Source organism: Branchiostoma floridae, chromosome 4 (assembly GCF_000003815.2).
Source record: "Branchiostoma floridae strain S238N-H82 chromosome 4, Bfl_VNyyK, whole genome shotgun sequence".
Lineage (NCBI taxonomy): Eukaryota > Metazoa > Chordata > Leptocardii > Amphioxiformes > Branchiostomatidae > Branchiostoma > Branchiostoma floridae.
The window spans coordinates 30,319,322-30,345,781 of NC_049982.1; the positions used below are offsets into that span (position 1 = coordinate 30,319,322).

The 26,460-nt window shown below is 42.9% G+C and overlaps 5 protein-coding genes across 7 annotated transcripts in view; all 5 read left to right on the forward strand.

Moving 5' to 3' along the window:
- The window catches only part of LOC118414804, a 1,072,569-nt gene that overhangs the window by 549,391 nt on the left and 496,718 nt on the right, over positions 1–26,460 (forward strand). The gene's annotated exons all lie outside the window — the stretch shown is intronic.
- LOC118414854 lies at positions 1,210–26,454 on the forward strand. Of its 2 annotated transcripts, XM_035819126.1 has the most exons (5): positions 1,210–1,254; positions 1,661–1,839; positions 2,289–2,450; positions 3,283–3,364; positions 5,238–5,577. In XM_035819126.1, exons 2-5 carry the CDS (start codon positions 1,702–1,704, stop codon positions 5,294–5,296), a joined length of 441 nt encoding a protein of 146 aa, XP_035675019.1. In that variant the 5' UTR covers positions 1,210–1,254; positions 1,661–1,701; the 3' UTR covers positions 5,297–5,577. The 2 variants fall into 2 exon arrangements, with proteins under 2 accessions (XP_035675019.1, XP_035675020.1); XM_035819127.1 differs by lacking the exons at positions 3,283–3,364; positions 5,238–5,577 and adding an exon at positions 26,145–26,454.
- The window catches only part of LOC118414852, a 35,370-nt gene continuing 14,775 nt past the window's right edge, over positions 5,866–26,460 (forward strand). Inside the window, exon 1 of the mRNA XM_035819123.1 lies at positions 5,866–6,116. The gene's annotated coding sequence lies outside the window, so the exon portion shown is untranslated. The remainder of the gene's footprint in view (positions 6,117–26,460) is intronic.
- Positions 6,518–9,387, forward strand: LOC118414853. Its single transcript, XM_035819125.1, has 3 exons — positions 6,518–6,694; positions 7,728–7,889; positions 8,642–9,387. The coding sequence occupies exons 1-3, from the start codon at positions 6,557–6,559 to the stop codon at positions 8,786–8,788; spliced, it is 447 nt and encodes a 148-aa protein (XP_035675018.1). The 5' UTR covers positions 6,518–6,556; the 3' UTR covers positions 8,789–9,387.
- LOC118414843 lies at positions 11,209–22,826 on the forward strand. 2 transcript variants are annotated; one of them, XM_035819107.1, is made up of 4 exons: positions 11,209–11,468; positions 11,659–11,836; positions 21,501–21,695; positions 22,621–22,826. In XM_035819107.1, the coding sequence occupies exons 2-4, from the start codon at positions 11,699–11,701 to the stop codon at positions 22,819–22,821; spliced, it is 534 nt and encodes a 177-aa protein (XP_035675000.1). In that variant the 5' UTR covers positions 11,209–11,468; positions 11,659–11,698; the 3' UTR covers positions 22,822–22,826. The 2 variants fall into 2 exon arrangements, with proteins under 2 accessions (XP_035675000.1, XP_035675001.1); XM_035819108.1 differs by lacking the exons at positions 11,209–11,468; positions 11,659–11,836 and adding an exon at positions 15,424–15,709.

Below are 26,460 nucleotides of genomic sequence, written 5' to 3' on the forward strand. Positions count from 1 at the left end.
GTCTGTGAGTGTGTGTGTATGTGTGTCACTGTGTGTGTGTGCACGTGTGTGTGTGTGAGTGTGTGTATGTGTCACTGTGTGCGTGTGTGTGTGTATATATATGTGTGTGTGTGTGTGTGTGTGAGTGAGTGAGTGTGTGTGAGTGTGTGTGTGTATGTGTGTGTGAGCCAAATGCCACGAAGTTGTAGATTATATATATTCATTAAGTTGACGAATATCGTGCACCTACATTTATCCGTTTGTTCGAAGCATACAAAATATCAAGATATACTACGAACTTACACAGCTCAAGGTTAAGTTCCAGCTAATCCTGCCTGACTTCCAAAGGCCCTCCCACCGGCTTAGTCTGTGTGACACAAACTCTGCTGTCCAGGGATGTAACTGGCCTGATACCACCCATATGACCAAACAAATAAAAGTCCTTCCGCACGCCAATCAAACTGCTAAACTGAGCAAATTTGGACCAAGATGAGAAAGCTTAGACCCACCCTGTTCATTCTAACCCCAACTGAGTCGCAAGTTTGGGCCAAAATCATCAGAGAAAAAGAGGATTTTCAAGGATTCTAGGTGGCTATAATCGTTCATATATATGTTGTGCCTTCTAATGCACAACTCAACTCTGACGTCTGCCCTAAAGCCGATGGCCTCGTGTATGAGGGAGCTTAACATATAAATCTCCAAGCAGAACCTACGGTATGGTAAGATAGAATCAAAAGCTGGCAGAGGAGTGAAGCCGGCTTAGGAGTGTGTTTGTACAAGGCAAATGGACACGTTTTGGATGACTAAACTCCTTGGCCAGTTTGATACCATCTTATGCCATTGTAGGATCTGCTTGGAGATAAAGCTTATATGGCGTCAACCTTCTGCACGTAAAAGAACTAAACACACCTATCGAGAAGATAAGGGTATTAAATTAAACCCGATGTGCTTGGCCCAAAACGCGAGCCGTTTACGCAAAGCCGCCGAACACCTTGCACTACTAGCACAAGAAAAAGTGTCATGCTTCGTTCTTTGTCTGATGTGGCAATATATACCTTCACCTTGCACGATACAATCGCTTGATCATACAGGTTTTACGTTACATGCTTACACACACACAGAGCTTTTCAGCCATTGGACAAAGAAAGGTCAATGTAATTCTCACCTTCTGAGGATGGACCAATCAGATCGGAGAGTTAGATTCCATCGAGAACCCCCCGTGGCCGATTGCGCAGTAGAAAATTCACAAGGAGCTCGAGCAGGTTGCGAAAAAAGGTAATGCTACTATTTCTTATCTTAAAGGCATACGATGTAACATTTTGGCTTCAAGTTGGAAACACCACCATGAACTGGAATCTTTTGTTTGTAAACAACAACTTCCTAGCCACCAGTAGGCTTCTTAGGGTTTGGGGTAATCAGTTGATCACACTCCAGGTTGGCTACAGGGGAGAACAATCAAGGTCTTCTTCGAAAAACACTCCTTTTTTTTTTTTTGCTTCAGAATAATCTTACATATCATAGCTTTAAATCAACGGCCATCCAATCCATTCATCCTAGCGCTCAAGACATTCTTGAGAAGGTTTAGAACACCTTGTATTTTTTGTCTAATGTGAATCTGATGTCTTTGAGTCACAGACCAGTTCGGGAAACTGTTTGGATTATTTTGTCTCTTTGCACATAGCGCAAACTTCTGAGAGAAGACCATCGTGAACTTCTTTCTCAATGGGCAAGCTGACGGTCGAGGCTACGGGAAAGACAGGCCCAGAGGACCCGCCTCCCTATCCTTTGGAGCCCCTCCCAACTAAGCCTGGTCTACAGACTAACATCGTGGTACCAGAGGAGGTGCCTGGTCATCCATCGGTCAGTACTAAGGATTTTCAATTCGCTTGTTGCGTACTGGTAGAGCGATCGCTTCGGAATCTGGAGGTCATGAGTTCGATGCCCGCCGTTCCCCCGACATTATGCCCTTGGGAAAGACACTTTACACGTCCTTCCACACTTAACCCAGGTGTACAAATGGGTACCTGACTTTGGTTGGGAAGGTAGAAGAAAAAGACGAAATTGATGCGCGCGGATGCCATCTATATAACCGATATTTTCTCACTTTAATTTTACAAAGTTTATGATGTCTACTTTGAAAGTTTGCCCTCTGAATTTTTACCCATCTTATTGCCCTTTCTCATACTTTTTGAAGTCTGCAGAGGATGTCATCCATAACATTTACTTGTTGTAATCTAGTTATGATAGAATACTGGTATTCCTACTTGCCCGCATTAGTCAACATGATCATGACCTTATGTCATCTACAGGCTCGCCCCAGACGGTGCCCGAAGAAGTGCGGGACCATCGCCCTGGTTACCGTCTGTGTGGTGCTGGTGGTGTCGCTGGTCATCCTCGGGGTCAAGCTGGCCAAGAAACATAAGATGGCCGGGAAACATGGTTGCAGGGACCGTGGAGAGGAAGGACACATGGTAAGGAAATATTTATCTTTATGCTTTCCCCGACAGGGAAAACATATTGTTTTTGCTGGTGTATTTACATGTGTTCTTCTTTTTCTGTCATGAACCAACCAGAGCTTAGAACTGCAGCAGCTACAAAAGGCTACAAGGAAAACATTCTACATATTCGCGAAAACGTTACTATCTAGTTTTTAGTTCACAGTTAGTTTCAACAGGCATGTCAAGAAAGTATCTTTTAGAGTGAAGATGCATCCGTGTTAGCAGAAGTCATTCTGAATTGAAGTTGAACGGCAATTTCCAACACAAAACTTGAACTTATTGGTTAATTGCCCAGCTCCAATTTTTGTCAAGGAATGAGCAATTCAATACAATGCAGATCAAGCACGTGTCTAGGTGAGAAGTGGATCATTAGTTGCAGAAAGTTTATGCCGCCCCGGTCCATGTTTAGAGTGGGTTGCTCATTCACTGACAAAGACTCGAGTTAAACAATTGTGCAGTCGAAAATTTAGGCACGTCAAAATTTTGTAGTTAAAAACTAACAGTTCAACTAGTTAACTTTGCTTTTAAAATTTTGCAATGAAAAGTTGCTGAAAAGCATGCTGAAATCTGCATGGATTGCAGAAAAACAGTTCACAATGATGATGAATAATCATACACAGAAATACATAACTGTTGCCAATTTCCAGTATATGCTTTCCGTCTAGATAGATTTCAGAGACTGGCTTTATCAAATGCGTTTTGTTTTATTATGTCTTAGGAACATTCACCTTTGACATGTTACCCACAATGGACTTTGCTGCGCATGCGTACTTAAAACCACGAACCTCCTTATTTTTTATGATAGGGGGACTATGACTGCGAAGAGATGGAGGACATGGATGAGATGGGCGAGGAAGGAGAGCAGTCGGAGGGGTCAGACGGACATGTCGCGCAGATTTCCGTTTCGTAAACCGTCGTTGCCTTCGAGAAGCGTCGTTGCCAAATTTTGGAACCCTCGTTGCCTTTCTAACCGGCGATGCCATTTCCGAGCGACCGATCGTGAATTCCGAGTGCTCGCGGCATGTTCGTGAAGTTTCCGTAGCTTCTCGGGAAGTTTCTGTAATTCATAAAAGAAGGACCAGATCTTGCTCCACTGTGGGAAGAAGACCTTCTCAGGACTGTAACTCTGTCTTCTACTCAGTTGAGGAGTACCGAAGCGTCACATGACGATATACGTACACCGTTTGGGGAGTACATTTGGCCACGGAGTGCCATGTAGATAGACTAGAGTCATTGGTAATGTAGGATTTTTCTCCGACTCTAACACTAACAGTAGAGGGGGTGGGGTGGACTGAAGTCACCGGATTGGAAATTGGTAAAGGTTACTGACCAATTCTGGACTGGATCAAGGAACGGTCTGGGCACTTTGCAAGAGGGTCAGTATGGGGGGTCCAGACAACGATTTACGCTGAATTCAGGAGAACCCCCTTCGTATTACGCTAAATCAAGGAAGGCAATTACGCTAAATTTCGTCACCTCGCTACGATTTACGTAGATAAGATGGTTTTCCCTACGAATTACGGGAAATAAAATAGGCTGCCTACGCCTTACGTAAAAGAGCATGCAGACCCTCTTGCAAGGAGCTTTTCAGATATTTCTGGGCTGCAACTAAGGTTAGGGATAGAACCTGATTTTGTACCTCTTCCGCCCTCACCACATTTTTGGAACAGTCCATTATTGAAGGAGGGGCTGGTAACATGGCTTAGAAACACAGACAAGCGGCAGGCATTGCCATTCACGTACCGTGTTAGTGGAGTTGGGAGTCAGTCAGAGTCTGACCAAGTTGGTCTGACAAACTGACTCACAACGTCACCAACACCTTTTTTCAGTAGACGCTCCACCCAAGGAGCTTTTACATCATATAGCAGACAATAGCTATAGAACTTGTAAATGTAGCAGGCTCTTACGGTCAGGTCGATAATGTATGTATGTTTTGACACTTCTCACATGCATGACATTACATTGATGTGCGACCTCATTAAAGTGTCGGATTTACATACAGATGGCGTCTGGCAAGGAGCTTTTATCTTTGCGTCTGGTAACAAAAAGAAATAAATTTGTGGACACTTTGCTCCTTCTAACACTAATTCACCCTTCATGTAGACATTAGAAGTAATAACTTTGATACAAGGGCTCAGAAATAAAGCACATTTTTGATAACATAATAATAAAATATCTTTATTGCAAACTCATGCCCGATGGCTAATTGCAAAAATACATGTATGAAAGTACAATGATGATAATGATACTGAATGGCATGGTATACGATAACAAAGTAGGTCATCAACTAGTGATACTTCTGATATTTCTTATGCATACTGTTGTATTGTCAGTATACCGATACCCCATATATAAAAATAATGCACTAACCCAGCCACTCCAAGTAACATCTGTTTTGAATAAAGAACACTATCCTGTACAACTCAAAGTCAAGACATGCTTATTACAGTGTCCCTTACAGTACGTAGCAGCACAACACATTTCTGTTCTTCTACAATTTGCGAGCGAAGTAGAATAAGAATAAGGTTTGAGCGATGATAGAGAACCAGACCCAGAGTCATATGCTTCGAGGGATGCAATTACCCACAATACTAAGTGTTCCGAGAATTCACGAAAATTTCACGAACATGCCGCGAGCACTCGGAATTCAAGATCGGTCGCTCGGAAATGGCATCGGCGGTTAAAAAGGCAACGAGGGTTCCAAAATTTGGCAACGACGCTTCTCGAAGGCAACGACGGTTTACGAAACGGAAATCTGCGGCGGCGAGCAGAATCCAAATAGTCGCTGGTGCCCTAATGGAGCTGGTCACGAATGTTAAGACCTTTTGGAGATCCCCAGCAAAGTGGCTGTTGGCTACAATAGCAACACATAGCAACCAATTTTGACCCAAATTTTCACACACTTTGTCCCCTCCCCAACTAGTATGAAAAGTTTGCATGGGGTGCCGAGAGCTGCTACCTAGCTGGCACCATGTACCATGTTGAATCATTACCACTATGAAAAATGGAGTTTTTGGCGACGCCTCAGAGGCTAGCCTTATATTATAGTGTGCGACCGTTTGTACATCCTTCCTTTTGCATCAATAAAATGTAAAGATTATCTTGTTGTTCCTTTTCTGGGCATGCCTTAGTCACGATTTTAGTCCCTGTCCTTGTCTAACTATTCAAGTGGACGAAACACTTATCTCAGCACATCTGGTTCAAATACCCTAATCGCGCCAGGATGGAAAAGTAGCGTCGGTGGCACCGTTTATGAGAGATCTTACATGACACCATATTTCTGTACGTAAAAGAACTTCATATACCGGAAAGACTAGGGGTGACCTGGTGTACTTCGCCAAAACATGAACCGTATTTAAGCCGAATTGCCCTAATTGTACAGGAAAAAGTGTCATGATTCCGTCCTCTGTCATAATCTTTACCCTTACCTTACATTATACAATTATGTGATACCCATGATACAGGCTCAACGTTACATACACCGACAGCTTTTCATCCATTGAACAAAAGAAAGGACAATGTCATTCTGACCTTTTGGGATGGACCAATCCGCTTGGAGACTTAGATTTCATCTAGAACCCCCGTGGCCGATTGCGCAGTTAGAAATTCACTGGGAGCTCGAGCAGGGTGCAGAAAAAGGTAATGCTACTATTTCTAATCTTAAAGGTACACGATGTAACATTTGGCTTAAAGTTAGAAACGCCACCATAAACAAGACTCTCCTGGTTGTAAACAAAAACTTTCTAGCCACCATTAGGCTTCTTAGGATTTGTGGTAATCAGTTAATCACACTTCAGGTTGGCTACATGGGGGAACAATCAAGATCTTCTTCTTCGAAAAAGACTCAATTTTCTTTCACTTCAGAATAATCTTACATAGTACAGCTTTAAAGTAACGGCCATCCAATTCATTTATCCTAGTGCTTAAGACATTCTTGAGAATGTTTCGAAAACGTCTTGTATTTTTTGTCTAATGTGGGTGTCTTAAAGTCACGAGTTTTAGAACATGTTTTGCTTTTTTCTGTTTCTTTGCATAGAGCGCAAACTTCTAAGAGTAGACCAGTGTGAACTTTTTTCACCATGGGCAAGCTGACGGTCGAGGCTACAGGAAAGACAGGCCCAGAGGACCCGCCTCCCTATCCTTTGGAGCCACTCCCAACCAAGCCTGGTCTCCAGACTAACATCGTGATGCCAGAGGCGGTGCCTGGGTATCCACCGGTCAGTACTACGGATTTTAAAATCTTATATTAAATTTTGACAGTGGAGTAACGTCAGGATACGCAGAACCCAGAGGACCTGATTTTGAATCCTGTCCTCCTCACAGTTACTATCAATTTTCTTCTAACAGTGACTGTTTATTAAAGGTAGAGAACTAGTCTAGGTCTCGTCTCATATTCTCTCGCGAGATCGAGACTAGACCGTTCTCTCCGCGTCAAGATGTACTGGTAGCTCACTGGTAGACATCGAAAATTTGGAGGTACGTTCTCTACCTTTAATAAACAATCACTGTTAGAAGAAAAAAATTATAGTAAATGTAAACATACGTGACTAATTAAGCTTAATAAGGTGCCGGATGTGTGACTCTCCCCAGACATGGGAACCCCATTTAACGTCCTATCCGTGGGACCTCCCTAACCTAAGCTTGATACTCATTCACACCTGAGTAGAGTGAGGAAAGTCGTGCAAAGTACCTTTCCCAAGGGCAAAAGGTGAGGAGAACATCGTTGAAGAGGTTCATTAAAGAACCCGCCACAGTTTAAATATAGAAAAGAGTAGAGGTCCTTCCCGGTGTGAGTGGATAAAACTATTCTCGACGAGCAGTTTTCGTAACCTTTGCTTCTCCTATTGGGCTGCAGTTAGTCCGATTTTGGCCTATTCTCAAAAAATATGTGACCACATGTCATCCAATAGCATTCCTTGTTAATCAGAATTCTGTACATGCCAGAGGATCTGCTCTCCAGGGTAAGGGGGCACGGGGGTTACGGCATGGGACAACAGCGCCATTCTCCTCATATTTAAACAAGAATTGCAATAAATACATTATCGAAATGGCGACGATTGTATCTTACAGTCATGACGTGAACATACTAGCCAAGCCTGGGAAAGAATGGTCGGGATGTTTAGTCCCATGTTTTAGCAGCATTTTTTTGCTGGACTTTTATATCTTGTCGCCCTCGCCCATTAGTCTTGGGGTCTTCAGAGGATGTCATCCATAGAACTAAGACAGTGTGGCCTATAATGTCATCTACAGACTCGCCCCAGACGGTGCCCGAAGAAGTGTAAGACCATCGCCCTGGTTACCGTCTGTGTGGTGCTGGTGGTGGCGCTGGTCATCCTCGGGGTCAAGCTGGCCAAGAAACATAAGATGGCCGAGAAACATGGCTGCAGAGACCGTGGAGAGGAAGGGCCCATGGTAAGGAAATATTTATCTTTATGCTTTTCCCGACAGGGAAAACATATTGTTTTTGCTGGTGTGTTCTTTTTTTCTGCTGACACACAGTATATAGGACGAGCGTATACTAATTAGTCAGTACTATGTTCTAGTAGCTTGACGAAAGGCTACATGGAAGACATTCTACATTTTCGCGAAAATGTTGCTTTTCTAGTACTTCATAGTTAGTTCAATAAGCATTTCTAATACAAAAATTGAACTTACGACTTGATCGTCCATCTCTAGTCTTTCTTAAGGAATGAGCCATTTAATACAATGCAGATAGACCACGTGACTAGATGAGAAGTGGATCATTATTTGCAGAAAGCTTATGGCGCCCCCCGTCCATGTCAAGTTGTAGGATGGGTTGCTTTTGCTTTGACAAAGACTAGAGTTGTGCAGTCGAAAATTTAGGTACGTCCATTTTTTAGATACGGGTTAACTTGTTAACTTTGATTTTAAAGTTCTGCAATGAAGATTTGCTGGAAAGCGTGCTGGAATATCTAGGCACGATTGTAGAAAATAAGTCATATTTACGATGAAAAATAATACACAAAAATACACAACGGTTGACAAATTGCCAGTACATGATAGATTTAAGAGGCTGACTTTATCAAACGCGTTTTGTTTATGTCTCAGGGGTATTCACCTTTGACATACATTGTATTTCCCACAATGCACTTCACTGCGCAAGCGTACTTAAAACCACGAACCTGCTTATTTTGTTATGATAGGGGGATGACGACTGCGAAGAGATGGAGGACATGGATGAGATGGACGATGAGGAAGAGCAGTCGGATGGGCAAGACGGAGATCGCGGCGAGCAGAATCCTAATCGTCGCAGCCATGATTGCATTGGAGAATCTAATTATTGCTTATAATTATTGCAACTAGTATTATAACAAGTTTTTTCCCATTGCCCCCTTGAGAGCTCGGGAGATATATCTCTCCGTTGGAATGCCGTGAGAGAGATGAATTGTCTTAACTGGTTCTCCCACTAACGGAGACTTCTTGGAATGTCAGTGTGACGTCACATCTCCCTTGCGTCATAACTCACTACTTGTAAGCCAATCAATGTGAAGACACTCATCTTGTGCCAATCAGATTCCGAAACAACAAATCATATAAATGACGTATTAGGCTTTTAGTCTTGGCCTTGCCTCGTGGCGGGAGAGACAATGAGACAGAGAGAGTCAGAGAAGGAGGGATGATCGACGACTTAGTAGGGTTCTGAGATAGAGCGGGGGTTTTGTTCCGTGGCTGGGTGTCTTTGCATGACTGGCTGGCTACATTCTACATCGCGGGTAAACCTAGTAGTTAGAAAAGTCTACATGCGTGGAGTTGCCGTCACGGTAACTGTTTACGCCTCAAGTTGTTTGTGTTTCACGGTGATTGCCGATGAATGTACATCCTTGGTTTTGCAACAATAAAATGGGAAGAAATGATCTTGTTGTTTCTTTCCTAGACATGCCATAGTCACTATATTAGCCCTTGTCCTTATTCTAGCTCTGATTCTAGCTTAAGCAAAACTAGCTTCTCGGCACACCTGGTTTAAGTACCCTATAGCCCGGGTTCGCGCCCGGGCCTGGACACGACTAGGGGAATAGACTCGCATTGTCCTTTAAGATGGGGAAGTAAAGTCGGAGGTCCCGTGTATGAGGGGGCTCTTCTGTCGCCTACTTTGAACTGCATGTAAAAGAATACGACACACATATCAAGAAAGGTAGGACTAACCCGGTGTGCTTGGCCAAAAAGGCGAACACTATTAACACAAGAAAAATATCATGGAATGCCATCGTCCCTATGTTCCGTTATGCTCCTTGGGAGATTTTATACAAAAATGCCACAGAGACTGCAGTTTGAGAGCAACTTGCTTGGGGGCCGAAACATACATAACTTCTTCCTTTACATTACAGGCTATATGCCACCAGAAAACCAGGACCATAGCATGTCCAGGTCAAAAGATGCAGTACCAAGATCACGTACCAGGGGGCCAAAATCGACCTTGACCTTCGTCTTCCACCCCTACCCACATGCTAAATATAATATTCCATCAAGAGACTCTAAAGTTAAGCTGACCACAGATGTTCGGAAACACAAACAGACAAACAGACACACAGACAGACGCACCAACAACAATACCTCCTTTTTAGCGGAGGTAAAAAGTGCCAAGCTTCGTAATCTGTATGAAGTTACAATATTTACACCTTGCACCTTATATGTATATGTCACAGTAGAGATCACGATCCAGTAGAATCGTCGATTCTCCTAGGAGAGATCGCGATCAGAGTTTCTCCTAGGAGAGATCCCGATCACAATCTGTACTAGTAGAGTCGGCAATTCTACTAGTATAGATTGCGATCGGAATTTCTCCTAGGAGAAACTACAATCCAAACTCAAATGATGCTAAGATATAGGAAACAGACTGCGATCGGGATCTGTCCCAGGACAATCGGCGATTTTACTACATTTGTAGTACAGAATGCAATCAGGATCTCTCCTAGGAGAAACTCCGATCCAAACTCAAATGATGTAGGAAACAGCAATAATTTGATATTTTGACACCTGTTTTATCACTTTACAATCGTTAGTGTTCTTCAAAAGTTGTGAACTGATGCCATACACGCCTGACTAGTGAAACGTACTCAATAGGTGTGAAATTATGAGTACTACTAATATCTCGAAACCTGTTTGATGACTTTACAATTATTATTGTTCTTCCAAAGCCATGAAATTTGCATACTGACACATGGTTTGATCACCTGTTGGTGTCTTTCACATATTATAAGATTTTCGCCACTACTTTATCAGAAATTACTTTATCAGAAATTACTTTATCAGAAAACATACTCACATGAAATTTACCATGAAACTGAAAGTGATGCTATATACTATAGTGTACCTTGAATTAAGTTGCAGAAGTGACTCAAGTGCCGTTGGTTCAGTGAAGTTAACATTGTAAAAGTGACACAAGTAGGCTTGAGTATAGTTGGAAATGAGTTAGTAGGTTTGCATTAATGCTAAATAAAATCATTGTTTATCAAAAAAATTATTGCTGTTTCCTACATCTTAGGATCATTTGAGTTTGGATCGGAGTTTCTCCTAGGAGAGATCCCGATTGCAATCTGTACTAGTAGAATCGCGATTGTCCTAGGACAGATCCCGATCGCAGTCTGTTTCCTATATCTTAGCATCATTTGAGTTTGGATTGGAGTTTCTCCTAGGAGAATCGACGATTCTACTGGATCGTGATCTCTACTGTGACATATACCTTACACAATACAATCAAGTGATGTCCATGATACAGGCTCCACGTTACTTACACCGACAGCTTTTCATCCATTGAAAAAGGAAAGTTCAATGTCATTCTCACCTTCTGAGGATGGACCAATAAGATTGAAGAGTTAGATGATGGTGAGCAAACAAAGTTGTTTGCTCACCATGGTTAGATTTCATCCAAAACCCCCCGTGTCCAACTGCGCAGTTGAAAAACCACTGGCAGCTCGAGCAGAGTGAGGAAAAAAGATTCTAAAAGGCAACACATTCATGAGTTGGAAAGAGGTAAAGCTACTAGATTTAATCTTAAGGCAACGGCTATACATGCACATTGAGATTCCACGAGGTATGCACACTTCAGATATCCTAGCTAGTGCTCAAGCTCTTTAGAATGTTTTGAAAACACCTTGTACTTTTTGTCTAATGTGGGTGTCTTTAGGTCAGCAGTACTGGATTTTAATCTCTTTGTATATAGCGCAAACGTCTAGAGAAGACCAGTGTAAACTTCTTCCACCATGGGCAAGCTGACGGTCGAGGCTACTGGAAAGACAGACCCAGAGGACCCGCCTCCCTATCCTTTGGAGCCCCTCCCAACTAAGCCTGGTCTCCAGACTAACATCGTGGTACCAGAGGCAGAGCCTGGGTACCCACCGGTCAGTACTACTGATTTAAAATTCTTGTATCAAGCTTTGACAGTGGAGTAACAGCTAGCAGATAGCTGTAATAGACTCTTCATGTTGTTCCCTCACATCTTCATTCTTGCTTTTGGCGTTCTATGACATGTGTACCCGTTTTCCGATATTTTTTGCCATCTTTGTCGGCTCATTCTACAACTGCTTTGTACGGTTGACAACTTCACTTTTGTTTTAGATAGCCGAAAATTGATTTGCGCGTGGATAAAATCCATATGATCAAACCAACATAGTCTTGTGTTAGTCTGTGTAACACAAACTCTGCTGTCCGGGGCCGTAACTGGCCCCTCCCCTCCAGGAGGCCGGCGGATGTTGATCGGGCTGCTATACGCGAGATTTAATCAGGCTAGCCTTATGTCATCTATAGGCTCGCCCCAGGCGGTGCCCGAAGAAGTGTAAGGCCATCGCCCTGGTTACCGTCTGTGTGGTGCTGGTGGTGGCGCTGGTCATCCTCGGGGTCAAGCTGGCCAAGAAACATATGATGGCTGGAAAACATGGCTGTGGGGACAGTGGGGAGGAAGGGCGCATGGTAAGCAAATATTTGTTGTAATGCTTTTCCCGATAGAGAAACATGTTGTTTTTGCTGGTGTGTTCTTCTTCCTTCTCATTCTTCTTGTTATTTATCTTAAGTTTATCCTTTCCCCGACAGGGAAATCCTATTCTTTTGCTGGAGTGTTCTTAGTCTTTCCTCTACTTCTGTCATGAACCAATCAGAGCTTAGAACTGCCGTGAACCAATCAGAGCGTAGAACTGCAACATCAGAATAGCTGTATGAATATGATTATTTACAGCTTTGCGATAGAAAAAAACATGTATGTGGTATTTTTGTTTCTGGTCACACACAATACTAAAAGACGAGCCTAATTAAATAATGTAGCGTTCTAGTAGCTTGCCAAAAGCTACATGGAAGGCATTCTATATATTCGAGAAAATGTTGCCTTTCTAGTATAGAGTTAGTTCAACAAGCATGTCATAAGGAAAGTATCTTGAAGTCTTAGACTGGATATTTTCTGTGTTTAGTAGAAGCCATTTTGAATTAAAGTTGAACGGCAATTTCTAATACAAAAATTTGCGCTTGCGACTTGACCTTCAAACTCCAGTCTTTGTCAAGGAATGGGCAATGTAAGGTGAGAAGTGGATCATTAGTTCTAGAAAGTTTATGGCGCCCCCGTCTCTGTAAGGGCGTGTTGCTAATTCCTTGACAAAGACATGACTTGGACAGACGAAAATTTGGGCACTTCGAATTTCGGAGTTGAAAATTACTGTTACTAGTTAATTTTGCTTCAGAAGGTTGAAGTTCTGCAATGACAAGAAATAACTTTGCTGCAAATTAAAAAGCAAGCTCGGAGAAATCTGTAAGCAAAATTCGTAAATTTCAGAAAAAGAAGATGATATTTACAATGAAGAATAATACACAGATTCACCAAACATATAACGTTTGTCAAATTGCCAGTACATGCTAGACGTCTATAGATGTTTACGATTTTTTTAACGTGTTTTCTTTATGTCACAAGGGCTTTCACCTTTCACATATTACCCACTAGGCACTTCGCTGTTCATCCGTCCTTAAAACTACGAAACTCCTTATTTTGTTATGATAGGGGGATGACGACTGTAAAGAGATGGAAGATATGGATGAGATGGGCGACGAGGGACCGCAGTCGGATGAGCAAGACGGAGATGGCGACGAGCAGAATCCTAATAGTCGCTGGTGCACTTGGGGAGGTGGTCACGATTGTTAAGACAGTTTTGGAGATCCCCAGCAAAGTGGGTGTTGGCTACCCTAGCAACACATAGCAACCAACTTTGACCCCAATTTTCACACATTTTCTCCATTGTTCGCTAATTGCCCCCTCCCCACCTAGGGTGAAAACTTTGTATGGGGGTGCCGAGAGTTGCTACCTGGCACCATGTTGAATCGTTACCTCCATGAAAAATGGGGTTTTTTGTTGTTGTGTTTTTTGTTACTATGTCTGTGTGTGCAGACATAACTGTAGTTGCCTGCATAACTCATGATCACGAATGTCTAGTTGGATTGTGATAATATCTGGTATGTGGGCAGATGATAAATGTCAAGGTCGATTATAATTCTTCATAGCTTGCGATTTTCCTAGATGCTGCAGCAGAACTTCCGGTTTTGTGCATTTTGTCCAGGACATGCTATGGTTTTGATTTTTCGGTAGCAGACAGATTTTGATGTCCAGTTGACATTGCTGTAAAAAGCCCAGAAGAGTTGTTGTGTGAATAGAAAACTGATTTGTAGATTTCTTCGTTCAATGTAAGAGTGAAAACACGGATGTTAACATTTCTATGGTACCTACGTACTATATGTCGAGAGTGACTGAATATTTCGTACATTAATTGTATTTATGTACATGTATATTTAATTTGAGCATTTTCACATTGAAGGGTTCACCAACTATTTATATATACAGCGTACGTTTCTGATATTACTTGTCGAGAAATGAGTTTTGCTATGAAGTTTACCAAATTATCCCCACTATTTAGTTTGTCTCATTAGGATAAGAAGGCTCGCAATTGTAAGTACGCATGGATAGCGAAATGCACTGTGGGTTACCTCGTGCATTTCGCTGCGCCTGCGTACTAAGAGTTGAATCAAGAGTTGTTTGTGTTTCACAGTGGTTGCCGATGAATTTACATCCTTGGTTTAGCAACAATAAAATGGAAAAGGATCTTGTTGTATCCTGGACATGCCTTAGTCACGATATTAGCCCTTGTCCTCATTCTAGCTATGATTGAAAGGGACGAAATACAAGCTTCTCGGCACATTTGGTTCAAACACCCTGGAGCCCGGGTTCGCGCCAGGGTCTGGACGCGACTAGGGAAAAAATAGTCACATCGTCCTTTCGGAAGGAGAAGTAGAGCCAGTGGCACCGTTTATAAGAGAGCTTATTATATGGCCCAAAATCTCTGCACGTAAAAGAACTCAATACACCGGGAAGAGTAGGGGTAACCTAATGTACTTGGCTTCCGTAGTGAAGCCGGACTAAGAAAAAGAAGCGTCATGCTTCGTCCTCTGAGGTCAAAATCTTTACCCTCACCTTACACAATACAATGACGTGATGTCCACGAGTCATGCATGATACAGGCTCAACGTTCTATACACCGAAAGCTTTTCAGCCATTAAACAAAGGAAGGTCAATGTTGTTCTGACCTTCTGTGGATGGACCAATCAGATTAGAGAATCACATTTCATCCAGAACTTTCCGTGGCGCAGTTGAAAGTTCACTGGGAGCACGAGCAGGGTGCGGAAAAGAGGTAATACTACTAGATTTAATCTTAAAGGCACACTATGTACTATTTTGGCCCCAAATTAGAAACACCATCATCAACTAGACCCTCCTGGTTGTAAACAACAACTTGCTGGCCACCAGAAGGCTCCTTAAGGGGTGGGGTAATAAGTTAATCACACTCCAGGCTGGCTAAAGGGGAGAACAATCAAGATCGTCTTCTTCGAAAGCACTCAAATTTTTCGCTTCAGAATAATCTTACATGGTACAGCTTTAAAGCAACGTACGGCTATCCAATTCATTTATACCAGTGCTCAAGACATTCTTGAGAAGGTTTCGGAAACACCTTGTATTTTTTGTCTAATGTGGCTGTCTTTACGGAATTTTTTGTCTCTTTGCATATAGCGCAAGCATCTAGAGAAGACCAGTGTGAACCTCTTTCACCATGGGCAAGCTGACGGTCGAGGCTAACGGAAAGACAAGCCCAGAGGACCCTCCTCGCTATCCTTTGGAGCCACTCCCAACTAAGCCTGGTCTCCAGACTAGCATGGTGGTACCAGAGGCGGTGCCTGGGCACCCACCGGTCAGTACTACGGATTTAAAATTCTTGGATCAAGCTTTGACAGTGGAGTAACAGCTAGTACCCTTGTCCTGTTGGTATTTTTGGCCAATTTAACCTCCCAGAGCTGATGACTTCATCAGGTAAGTAAAACTTGACCTGCTCTGTGCTGCTGCTGCAGATTTACTCCCCGTTTCGATGGGCTTTGCAGTGGTATACAACTTGTACATGATAAATACCCCAAATTCATAACAATACAGCTCAGCATGACAAGGGTTAAATATATCCATCCCGTATATGAACGAGCTCAGCAGGACAAGGATTAATAGAGTCTTTATGCACTTCGTGAAACGAAGTGTTTGTAGTCAGTGCTGTTTTGATGTCAGGGGGTCGTTTGTCAGCCTGATAACTGGGGAACGCGTGGATGGATGGTTTTGATATTTGGTATGTGGGTAGGATTAGACATGACGAAGGAATGGCAGGAATAGCGTTACGGCAGGGCGCTCTAGCGGCGTGTTATGGTACTGCAGCGGAACTTCCGGTTTTGCTATTTTTTGTTTGGGACTTGTTTGGGTGATGATTTTTAAGTGATAGGTAGCTATGTAAAAGCATAAAAAGGTGTGTAAGTTTTGGCCACCTAGGGGTTTCGCAGGGGCGGTGAAAGTAATTCTTGTTTTAGGTTTTGAGAAGGAATAATGAGAGAAGGGGTTGATGGATGTTAATGACTGTAGGTATGCAGATAGCTTACGTAATGATGTACATACTTGTATGCTTGTTATGCAAATTAGCTGGTAATTGGCATAATACAATAGGTATGTGTAGAAACCCTCAAAACTCTGTGTCTGTGAACAGTCCAGCTCCTTCACGCCAACACAAATTGATCTGTTATTTGGTATGCATCTGCATCTGCATAGGATACCCCCAAATGACCCCGCGAGGGGCAAAAGTAGGGGGGGGGGAGCTGAGGCTCCCGGGTTAGGGCGGGCAGGCCGCCTGCCTGGCACGGAAGTGCTCAACGTTGGGAGCGCTTACAACCGTGCCAGGCAGGGCATTCCACTCGGGAATTGTGCGTGGGAAAAAAGAATGTTTGTAGATATCGGTGCGTGCAAATATGTGTTGATATTTGAAGTCGTGACTACCCCGGGTGCGCCCTTGGGCAGGCTTCAGAATATTGCTGGCGTCTATGTTAATATTATTGTTGACTACTTTATAGAAAAAGGTGAGGCGGGCGTTCCTCCTCCTTTCGGAGAGAGGGCGCCACTGCAGGTCTGAAAGCATTTGTGTCACGCTGCTAGTCTGCCGGTAGTCATTTAGGGTCACTCGGGCTGCCCTGCGCTGGACGGCCTCCACCGCCTGTATCCCTTTGTTGGTGTACGGGTCCCAGACGATGGCACTATATTCCAAGTGAGGCCGTACCAGCGCTTTGTAACAAGTGGCCTTGACCCTAGATGGACAATGGGTCAAGTTGCGCCGAATGACTCCTAGGACCTTACCAGCTTTGCTAGTGGCGTGGTTGATATGGGTGTCCCACCGCAAATCGTCGGACAGTTGTACTCCAAGATAGGGGTGGGACTTAACACCGGTAAGGGCTTCTCCACAGAGGGAGTACTGAGTTATGATGGGGTGCTTTTTACGGGTGATATGGAGGATGTGACATTTAGAGGGGTTGAACGACATGAGCCAACGATTTTGCCATTCTGTTAGCGCATCGAGGTCAGACTGCAGCCCTTGTGCGTCAGAAGTCTTGCTGATAGTTCGATGAATCAAGCAATCGTCAGCAAACAGTCGAACATGTGAGTCTACGGAATCGGATAGGTCATTAATGTAGAGCAGGAATAGCAGAGGGCCTAACACAGTACCCTGCGGAACTCCAGAGGTGACCTTGACAGCTTTAGATGTTCCACCGTCAAAGACAACCCTCTGGGTTCTCTCCGTAAGGAAGGCCCTAAGCCAAGACTGAAGGAGGCCAGAAATACCATAGTGCTCGAGCTTGCTCAGCAGACGTTCGTGTGGCACAGTATCGAATGCTTTGCTAAAGTCAAGCACCGCGGCATCGACCTGTTTGTTCTGGTCCATGTTCTTGGCCAGGTCTTGGAGGGTAAGCACCAGCTGGCTCTCGCAGGACAGACCCTTCCTGAAGCCGTGTTGCGCAGGGGACAGAATGCCATGAGCGTCTAGATGTTTCATCATGTGGCTGTGCACGATGTGTTCGAGCACTTTACCACAGACCGATGTCAGAGACACCGGCCTATAGTTTGATGGCAAGGTTCTGTCCCCCTTTTTGAAGATTGGAGCGATGTTAGCTGTTCTCCAATCTTCAGGAACATCTCCCGTGGATATTGACTGGGAGAATATGACCTGTAATATTGGCGCAATTTGTTCGGCTACGGTCTTCAGGAGGCGAGGTGGTAATCCGTCTGGTCCTGTGGCCTTGCTGGGGTTAAGACAGGAGAGCGGTTTGGCTACCCCCTCCACTGTGATGTTAAGGGAGGGGATAGTTGGAGCTTTGGGTTCGCCAAGGGTAGGAACGGTGGTCTTATCCTCCCTGGTAAACACTGACTCAAACTGGGCCCCCAGTGCATCAGCCTTTTCTTTGGGGTCAGATGTTAGCACCCCCTGATGTCTTAGGGCGGACGCACCAGTAGAGTCTTGTCTGATGGATTTGACATAGCTCCAAAAGGCCTTGGGATTATCCTCGATGTTGCGGATAGCTGTTGAGAAGGAGAAGAAACGTACGAGGCGCTTTTGACGGTTTTGTAGGGGATGTTTGTACTTGAAAAATGGTGTTTGGTGTGCTAAGTGTGGCGATTACGCAATAGTGGTTTATATTAAGGAGTTACGTCATTCTGCGTGGGTTGGAGTTTTGCATGGCCCCGTCCCCACAGGAAGTGACCCCAAAGGTCATAGTTGCGCAATAGAGGACAGCACGACTTATATATACCAGACGATTACAAGACAATGATACTATAGGGACAGTACATTATACATGATGGGGTGTAAACGTTTCCTATAAGATTTGATAATCTGTAGATTAAGGGCAATGAATAAGGGCAATGGTGATATTGTTTACAGGGGTCTATATTATACGTTTTAAAAGGGTTGTACATGTAACAGTTACTACCGGTACAATACATTGTTGAACAAAGCAGGGTTTGTTTTTCACAGTAAGGCCACAGCAAGTAAATTTTATGGATGACATCCTCCGCAGACTGCAAAAATAATGAGGTAGGGCGAAAAAAAAACAAGACGGGTAAAAAAACAAGATGGCAAATTTTCAAAATAGACACCATAAACGTTGTAACAAAAATTGAAGTGACAACATATGGCATCACAACCAACAAGGCATTCATTCCTGTATTTAAGAAGTGCACTAGTGTAGTAAAAGTGACACCAGTGTGGTAGACTGGTACTCACTAACCATGTTGGCAACTACACTCATGACTTCCATATTGGTGCCACTCTTACAACTATCCAGTAAGTTTCACTTCTGCAACTGCAGTCAATGCTACCCATCTAGTGTCAATTCTATATACAATTATTTGGTTACAAGTACTTACAACACAACCCATTTACCCATTTTAATCTATCTGACCATCCCTAAAGAAGAAAAAAAATCTTGTTTTTTTTTTTCTGAAATCAGGCGAAAATTAATGAGCGCGCGGATGTCATCCATAAGATTTACTTGCTGTGGCCTAACTTGTAGTCATTGATGAGAGTGTTTATAGGGATTGTACATTAGACATATGGGATACACAATGTAGTGGACTGCATGTTATATCATCATTGTTGCAACCATTGATACATTTGCTTCCGGTGGTGGATTTGTTATCCTACCTGCTGAAATCGGACAATGTTGGATAAGCATTTGGTCTCTCTTCCAAGGAAGAAATTATGCATCCTGTATGTTATCCCGGACAGAAAAGGTGTCGCAAGGCGTATAGTCCTATTGACTGACAAACCCCGTGCGGGCGGATAAAGCGTTCCCTCCACGGCAGGACTTGGGCCAGCTGGACTGAATTCACCGGGCGACGCGCGGCTTGTCATGGTCGTCAGTAGGGCTCCCATAACCTGGCTAAATGGTTGGAAATTAACCACTCTACCCGGAAAAGTCAATACTTGGACAAATACATGCGATGTACATCTCAAAGTTGAAATTTTATCAACTCACCATTTGGTTTTTATGTCCATTTGCAACGTGTTGGTGAACTTTATCTAGAATTTGTCAAAGTTATGAGACCTCTGAACATTCCTATGTCCAAAGAAATCCGCTGAAAATTCAAAAATTGGCTTTCCTTGCGGTAAATTTTTCCCTTCTAAGATTGTCGCCTCTCCTGATCATATGTAAGGGACACGGGATCATCTAAAAAGTTCCATGAGTTGCAAGGCGCAAGCCCATATATATCATTTGTACTTTCATGTCTGGATTTCCCAGCGATTAATTAAAGGTGGGTCACAAGTGCCAAGTAGCATAATCCCGCCATTTGTACTGATATGTGGCGAGAACGTTTGGGCAAGAGACACGTGGTCATGTCAGAATTTCAATAAGTACCAAGTCGCAAGCCCAAAATGGAAGTTATACGCTTATGTCTTGTTTTCCCAGCGATGTAATGTAGAGTATATAGGCCACAAGTGGTAATTAACATAAGCGCGTCATTTGTACTGATATGTCGCGAGACGTTTAGGTGAGAGACACGCACGGGGTCATGTCAAAAGTTCCATGAGTCACAAGTCGCAAGCCCAGATGGATAGTTATACTTTGATGTCTTGATTTCTCTGCAATTTAATCTAGGGTAGGTCGCAAGTGCTAGTTAGCAGATTCATGTCAGTTGTACCGATAGGTTATTTAAACGATTGGGTAAGAGACAAGGGGTCATCTGAAAAGTTCCATGAGTTCCAAGTCGCAAGCCCAAAATGGAAGTTATACTTCTATGTACCTGAGGAGGAGCATTCCGTGACGACACCAGCCATCACATTTTGAAGGTGTTCGCTGGGGATGTGAAGATCATTTATGTGGACCTCACCAATGACGGCGTTGATGTGGTCAACGTTATTGTTTTATGTGTTATCTTATTGATATTTTGATGCAACCGTCGATTTTAGCCCAGTCCATATAAGTCTTTATCTTTAAAAGACCATGAAAGGTATTTTCTTTGTCCATGGAAATGAATGGACAGGGACAGTTTGTGTCATGTGCACAGACAAGAAAGGATGGATGATAGAATACTTTTAAAATGCAGCATACTGCCTAAATCCTTTTTTTTTCGGCGCACCTCACCAAACACATCAAAATCCACGTATAATTCCAACAACATAAACACTGTTAAGCTAGCCAATGACACGTCTACAAATAAACCCAGCACCACCGCACCATCACCCATTTCACGAAGGTTGAGTTCTGCGAACGCTTGTTTTTGTTGTTTCACATCTTCTTTCTTGACATTGGATTTGACTTTGGCATTCTATGACATTAATACCCGTTTCCCGATATTTTTTGCCATCTACATCATGTACGTATCGTACTGCGGCTCATTCTGCAACTGTGTGCTTTGTACGATTGGCAGTATGGTTAAAAACGTCTTTTTTCGCATTTTGCGGCTTTTGAATCTTGGAATGAACGGACCTGTTCAAGCTATGCAATACATTTGTAGACCTGTTAAAAGGTCTGTAAGTAGCTGAGTTAGTGCAGGGGAATGTAAACCATGGCTCCTGGTTTGACCCGGGTTCGAGTCTGAGGAGGGAGTTTTTTTTTTAACCGTCTTTTTTTAACATCCATTTAATATAAACAATTAAAATTATACTTTTGTCTTGCGACCAGAACATCAACACCCGCCTTTGGAACTTTCTGTTCTGCATTTGCACGCTGTTGGAATGTTGGAATGAACAGGATATCACCCTGGTTACCGTCTGTGTGGTGCTGGTGGCGCTGGTCATCCTCGGCGTCAAGCTGGCCAAGAAATGTAAGATGGCTAGGAAACATGGATGCAGTGACAGTGGAGAGGAAGGGCGCATGGTAAGTAAATATCTAATCTTAATGCTTTCCCCGACAGGGAAAACTTATTGTTGCTGGTGTGTTCTTCTTCTTCTTCTTCTTCTGTCATGAACAAATCAGAGCTTAGAACTGCCGTGAACCAATCAGAGCTTAGAACTGCAACAGCACATTATTCATCAGCTGTATAAATATGAACAATTACAGGTTTGCGATAGCAAAACCTTTATTCGGTATTTTTTTCTACTCGCACACAATACTGTGGGACGACCCTGATGGTACAGTATTGTGTGCGAGTAGCTTGACAAAAGGCTACGGGGAAAACATTCTGCATTTTCGTGAAAACATTGCCTTTCTAGTTCACAGTTAGTTTCAACAAGCATGTAAAAAATATATCTTGAAGTTTTAGACATGTTTTAAATCTAAAACGAAAATAGATAGCTTTTTGCTGCTAAGCGCAGTAAATCTTTAAGACCGATTCTTTAATTGCAGAAAAAAGAGCAGATACAGATCATGTTTACGATGAATACAGATACACGAAATACATAACGCTCGCCAAATTGCCAGTATATGTTAACCGTCTGTACAGCGTTAGATTTAAGAGATTTACTTTTCTTTAATACGTGTCCAAGCGTTTAACTATTGACATGTTACCTACAGTGCACATCGCTGCGCATGCGTACTTAAAACCACGAATCCCTTTGCCAAAAAGCAGTTACACCAGCAACTGGATATGATTTTCGAAACGGTCAGACATTTCAGATAGCATCCACTATCTTCCGTCAGTGACAGTGACACTGAAGTGATCTGGAAGAAACTGGTCTTTTATACCCTAACTATGAATGAACTAACCTGTTCTTACAGATCACTTTAGTGTCACTGACGCATATCTTATTACCTGGATGTCTAATCTTCATCGGCACGAACCTCCTTATTTTTTTTAAAATAGGAGGATGGTGACTGCGAAGAGATGACGGTCGAGGCTAACGGAAAGACAAGCCCAGAGGACCCTCCTCCCTATCCTTTGGAGCCACTCCCAACTAAGCCTGGTCTCCAGACTAACATGGTGGTACCAGAGGCAGAGCCTGGGCACCCACCGGTCAGTACTACGGATTTAAAATTCTTGGATCAAGCTTTGACAGTGGAGTAACAGCTAGTACCCTTGTCCTGTTGGTATTTTTGGCCAATTTAACCTCCCAGAGCTGATGGCTTCATCAGGTAAGTAAAACTTGACCTGCTCTGTGCTGCTGCTGCAGATTTACTCCTCCTTTCGATGGGCTTTGCAGTGGTATACAACTTGTACATGATAAATACCCCAAACTCATAACAATACAGCTCAGCATAACAATATATATATCCATCCCGTATATAAACGAGCTCAGCAGGACAAGCATTAATAGAGTACTAGTATTTATTTTTGTTGTTTCACATCTTCTTTCTTGACATTGGATTTGACTTTGGCATTCTATGACATTAATACCCGTTTCCCGTCATCTACAACATGTACGTATCGTACTGCGGCTCATTCTGCAACTGTGTGCTTTGTACGATTGGCAGTATGGTTGAAAACGTCTTTTTTTGCATTTTGCGGCTTGTGAATCTTGGAGTGAACGGACCTGTTCAAGCTATGCAATACATTTGTAGACCTGTTAAAAGGTCTGTAAGTAGCTGAGTTAGTGCAGGGGAATGTAAACCATGGCTCCTGGTTTGACGCGGGTTCGAGTCTGAGGAGGGAGTATTTTTTTCAACTGTCTTTTTTTAACATCCATTTAATATAAACAATACTTTTGTCTTGCGACCAGAACATCATCACCCGTCTTTGGGACTATCCGTTCTGCATTTTCCCGCTGTTGGAATGTTGGAATGAACGGAATATCGCCCTGGTTACCGTCTATGTGGTGCTGGTGGTGGCGCTGGTCATCCTCGGCGTCAAGCTGGCCATGAAACATAAGATGGCTGGGAAACATGGCTGTATTGACAGTGGAGAGGAAGGAAACATGGTAAGCAAATTTTTATCTTTATGCTTTTCCCTACAGGGAAACATGTTGTTTTTGCTGGTGTGTTATTCGTCTTCTTTCTCATTCTCATTCTTCTTCTTATCTATCTTTATTCTTTCCCCGAAAGGGAAAACATCTTGTTTTTGCTGGTGTATTCTTCTTCTGCTTCTTCTGTAATAAACCAATCAGAGCTGAGAACTGCTGGGCACCAATCAGAGTGTAGAACTGTAACAACATATTAGCTGTATAAATATGAACATTTACAGCTTTGCGATAGCAAAAATCTGTATTTGATTTGTTTTGTTTTCTACTCGCATACAATACTATATGGCAAGCCTAATGGTACAGTATTGTGTTTGAGTAGCTTGCCAAAAGGCTACGGGTAAAACATTCCGCATTTTCGCGAAAATGTTGCCTTTCTAGAATACATTTAGTTCAACAAGCACGTGATGAGGAAATCATCTTTAGGTTTTAGACTGGAAGTTGAACGGCAATTTCCAATACAAAAGTAACTTACGACTTGACCTACCAACTTCAGTCTTTGTCAAGGAATGAGCAATCTAAGGTGAGAAGTGGATCATTAGTTCACGGTGGTCAAATACGGGCTCAAAACCTCCCATGTCTAGCCGAATTCGAACCTTCTTCCATGATGTTCCATCTGACGTAATTCGAACCGAACCCGTGTTCTATTTAGGTCATCTGCGGTCATTGCAGGTAAAACCGTGCTTTCTGGCATTTTCCCCCCAACTAACTTGAATCAGGCGAAAAAGATAGTTTTTAACCAATATAAACAATTTTCTGTACAGTACATCCATGCTATCACTTTGTTTGGGACCTGTGATATTTAACGAAGCTACTGACGTTTGTGTTGGTGACCTTGGATATTATAAGTGTTGTTTACACCGGTATCAATTACACCCTCCCGCTCTCCGTGCGGCATGACATGCGTGTAAACATCGTTTAAGATCTCCACCAAGAAGAGTCCAACTTAACTCATTGACGGCTCAAAATGACCGCAACGGTTTTCCCGAGATTTCTGTTTTTGGGATTTTTAAAAAATGCCTTAGATTTTGAATTATTGGTAATTAAGTGCGAAAAATGCCATATTTACTCATATTTTTGACTGTAACTTTGCTTTAAATCAAAAATTAAAAAATCCCAAAAACAGAAAGTTTTATTTGCCTCTCAGATGATGAAAAATATAAAAATCGAGAATTTGCCATGGCACTTGCGGCCCATCTTATCAAGAGTATGGTCATATTGAAGGCCTTCCTTGAAACAGAAAATAATCGTCTTTGGAAGCAAAATCGAAACAAAACAACTATCTCAATTCAAACGGGAAGATTGAAACTATCTAAAATTGCGAATTTAATGTTATTTTGAATACATTTTCCTTGTCATAACATTCTGTTTATTTTGAAATGTTTTACGGTTAGCAAATAGTAGGCCTCTTGTAACCCGATACTCTGTCGAACTCGCATAGCAACGGGAAAGAATACCCTAGCAACCGACCGCCGTGGTTCCAGAAAGTTTATGGCGCCCCTCGTCTCTGTTAGGGCGGGTTCCTTAAGTTAATTGCAGAAAAAGCAAATGTTATTTATCGTTGAAGAGGTTCATCAGTCACGTATGTTTAAGTTACTATCAATTTTCTTCGAACAATGACTGTTTATTAATTAGGTAGAGAACGTACCTCCAAATTTTCGATGTCTGTCAGTACATCTTGGACGCGGAGAATGGTCTAGTCTCAATCTCGTGAGAGAATACGAGACAAGACCAGGCTTGATTAGATCATCTGCCCCCTCCCCCCGCCTCCTTGCGGAGAAGAGGTAGGTAGGACTTGGGAAGCTCCCAACCCTCGTTACGGTTAAGTTTTGCTCCCTCCAGCTGGATGTGGATAGCCTCCTTGATCTTTCTGTGGGCCTTGCGTGCCTCAAGGTCAATGATTTCAATATTGTCCGAGATTGGCTTGGTAGTAACTAAGTGACGTGACTGCAGGTGGTGTTGGCTTAACGCGGATTTACTATCCAGACGGTCTAAGGACTTTTGGTGTTCCATGGTCCGTTCCCCCAAAGACCTTTCCGTTTCACCTACGTACACCTCACCACACTCCTCACACGCAACTTTGCAGATAACTCCACATTTTTCACTAGGCAGTAAGGGGTCTTTTGGTCTCATTAAGGCATTCCGCAGAGTGTAGCCTGGTTTAGAGTAAAGGCAAACATTGAGTTTAGCGAACGCGCGTAAATGTTATTTACAATGAAGAATGATACAAAGATTCACCAAACACATAACGTTAGCCAAATTGCCAGTACAGTACATGCTAGACGTTTAAAGATGTTAAATATTTTTCAAACGTGTTTTGTTAATGTCACAGGGGCTTTCACTATTGGCATGTTACCCATAGTGCACTTCGATGCACATGCGTTCGATGCACATGCGTACTTAAAACCACGAAATTTCTTATTTGTTATGATAGGGGGATGACGACTGTGAAGAGATGGAGGACATGGATGAGATGGGCGACGAGGGACCGCAGTCCGATGAGCAAGACGGAGATCGCGTCAACAAACGCTGGTGTGTAGACCTATCTGCATGCCCTTGAATAGTTACCTCCATGAAAATAGATGTATTGTTTTTGATGTGTCTCCGTGTGTGTTTGTCTTTTCGGATACTTGTGGTCAGCATAACTTAACAACATTTGGCTGGATTGTAATGATAATTAGCATGTGGGAAGGTATGAGGAAGATAAATGTTTAGGTTAATTATGAGCCTCCTGGCGGTTTTCCTGAATG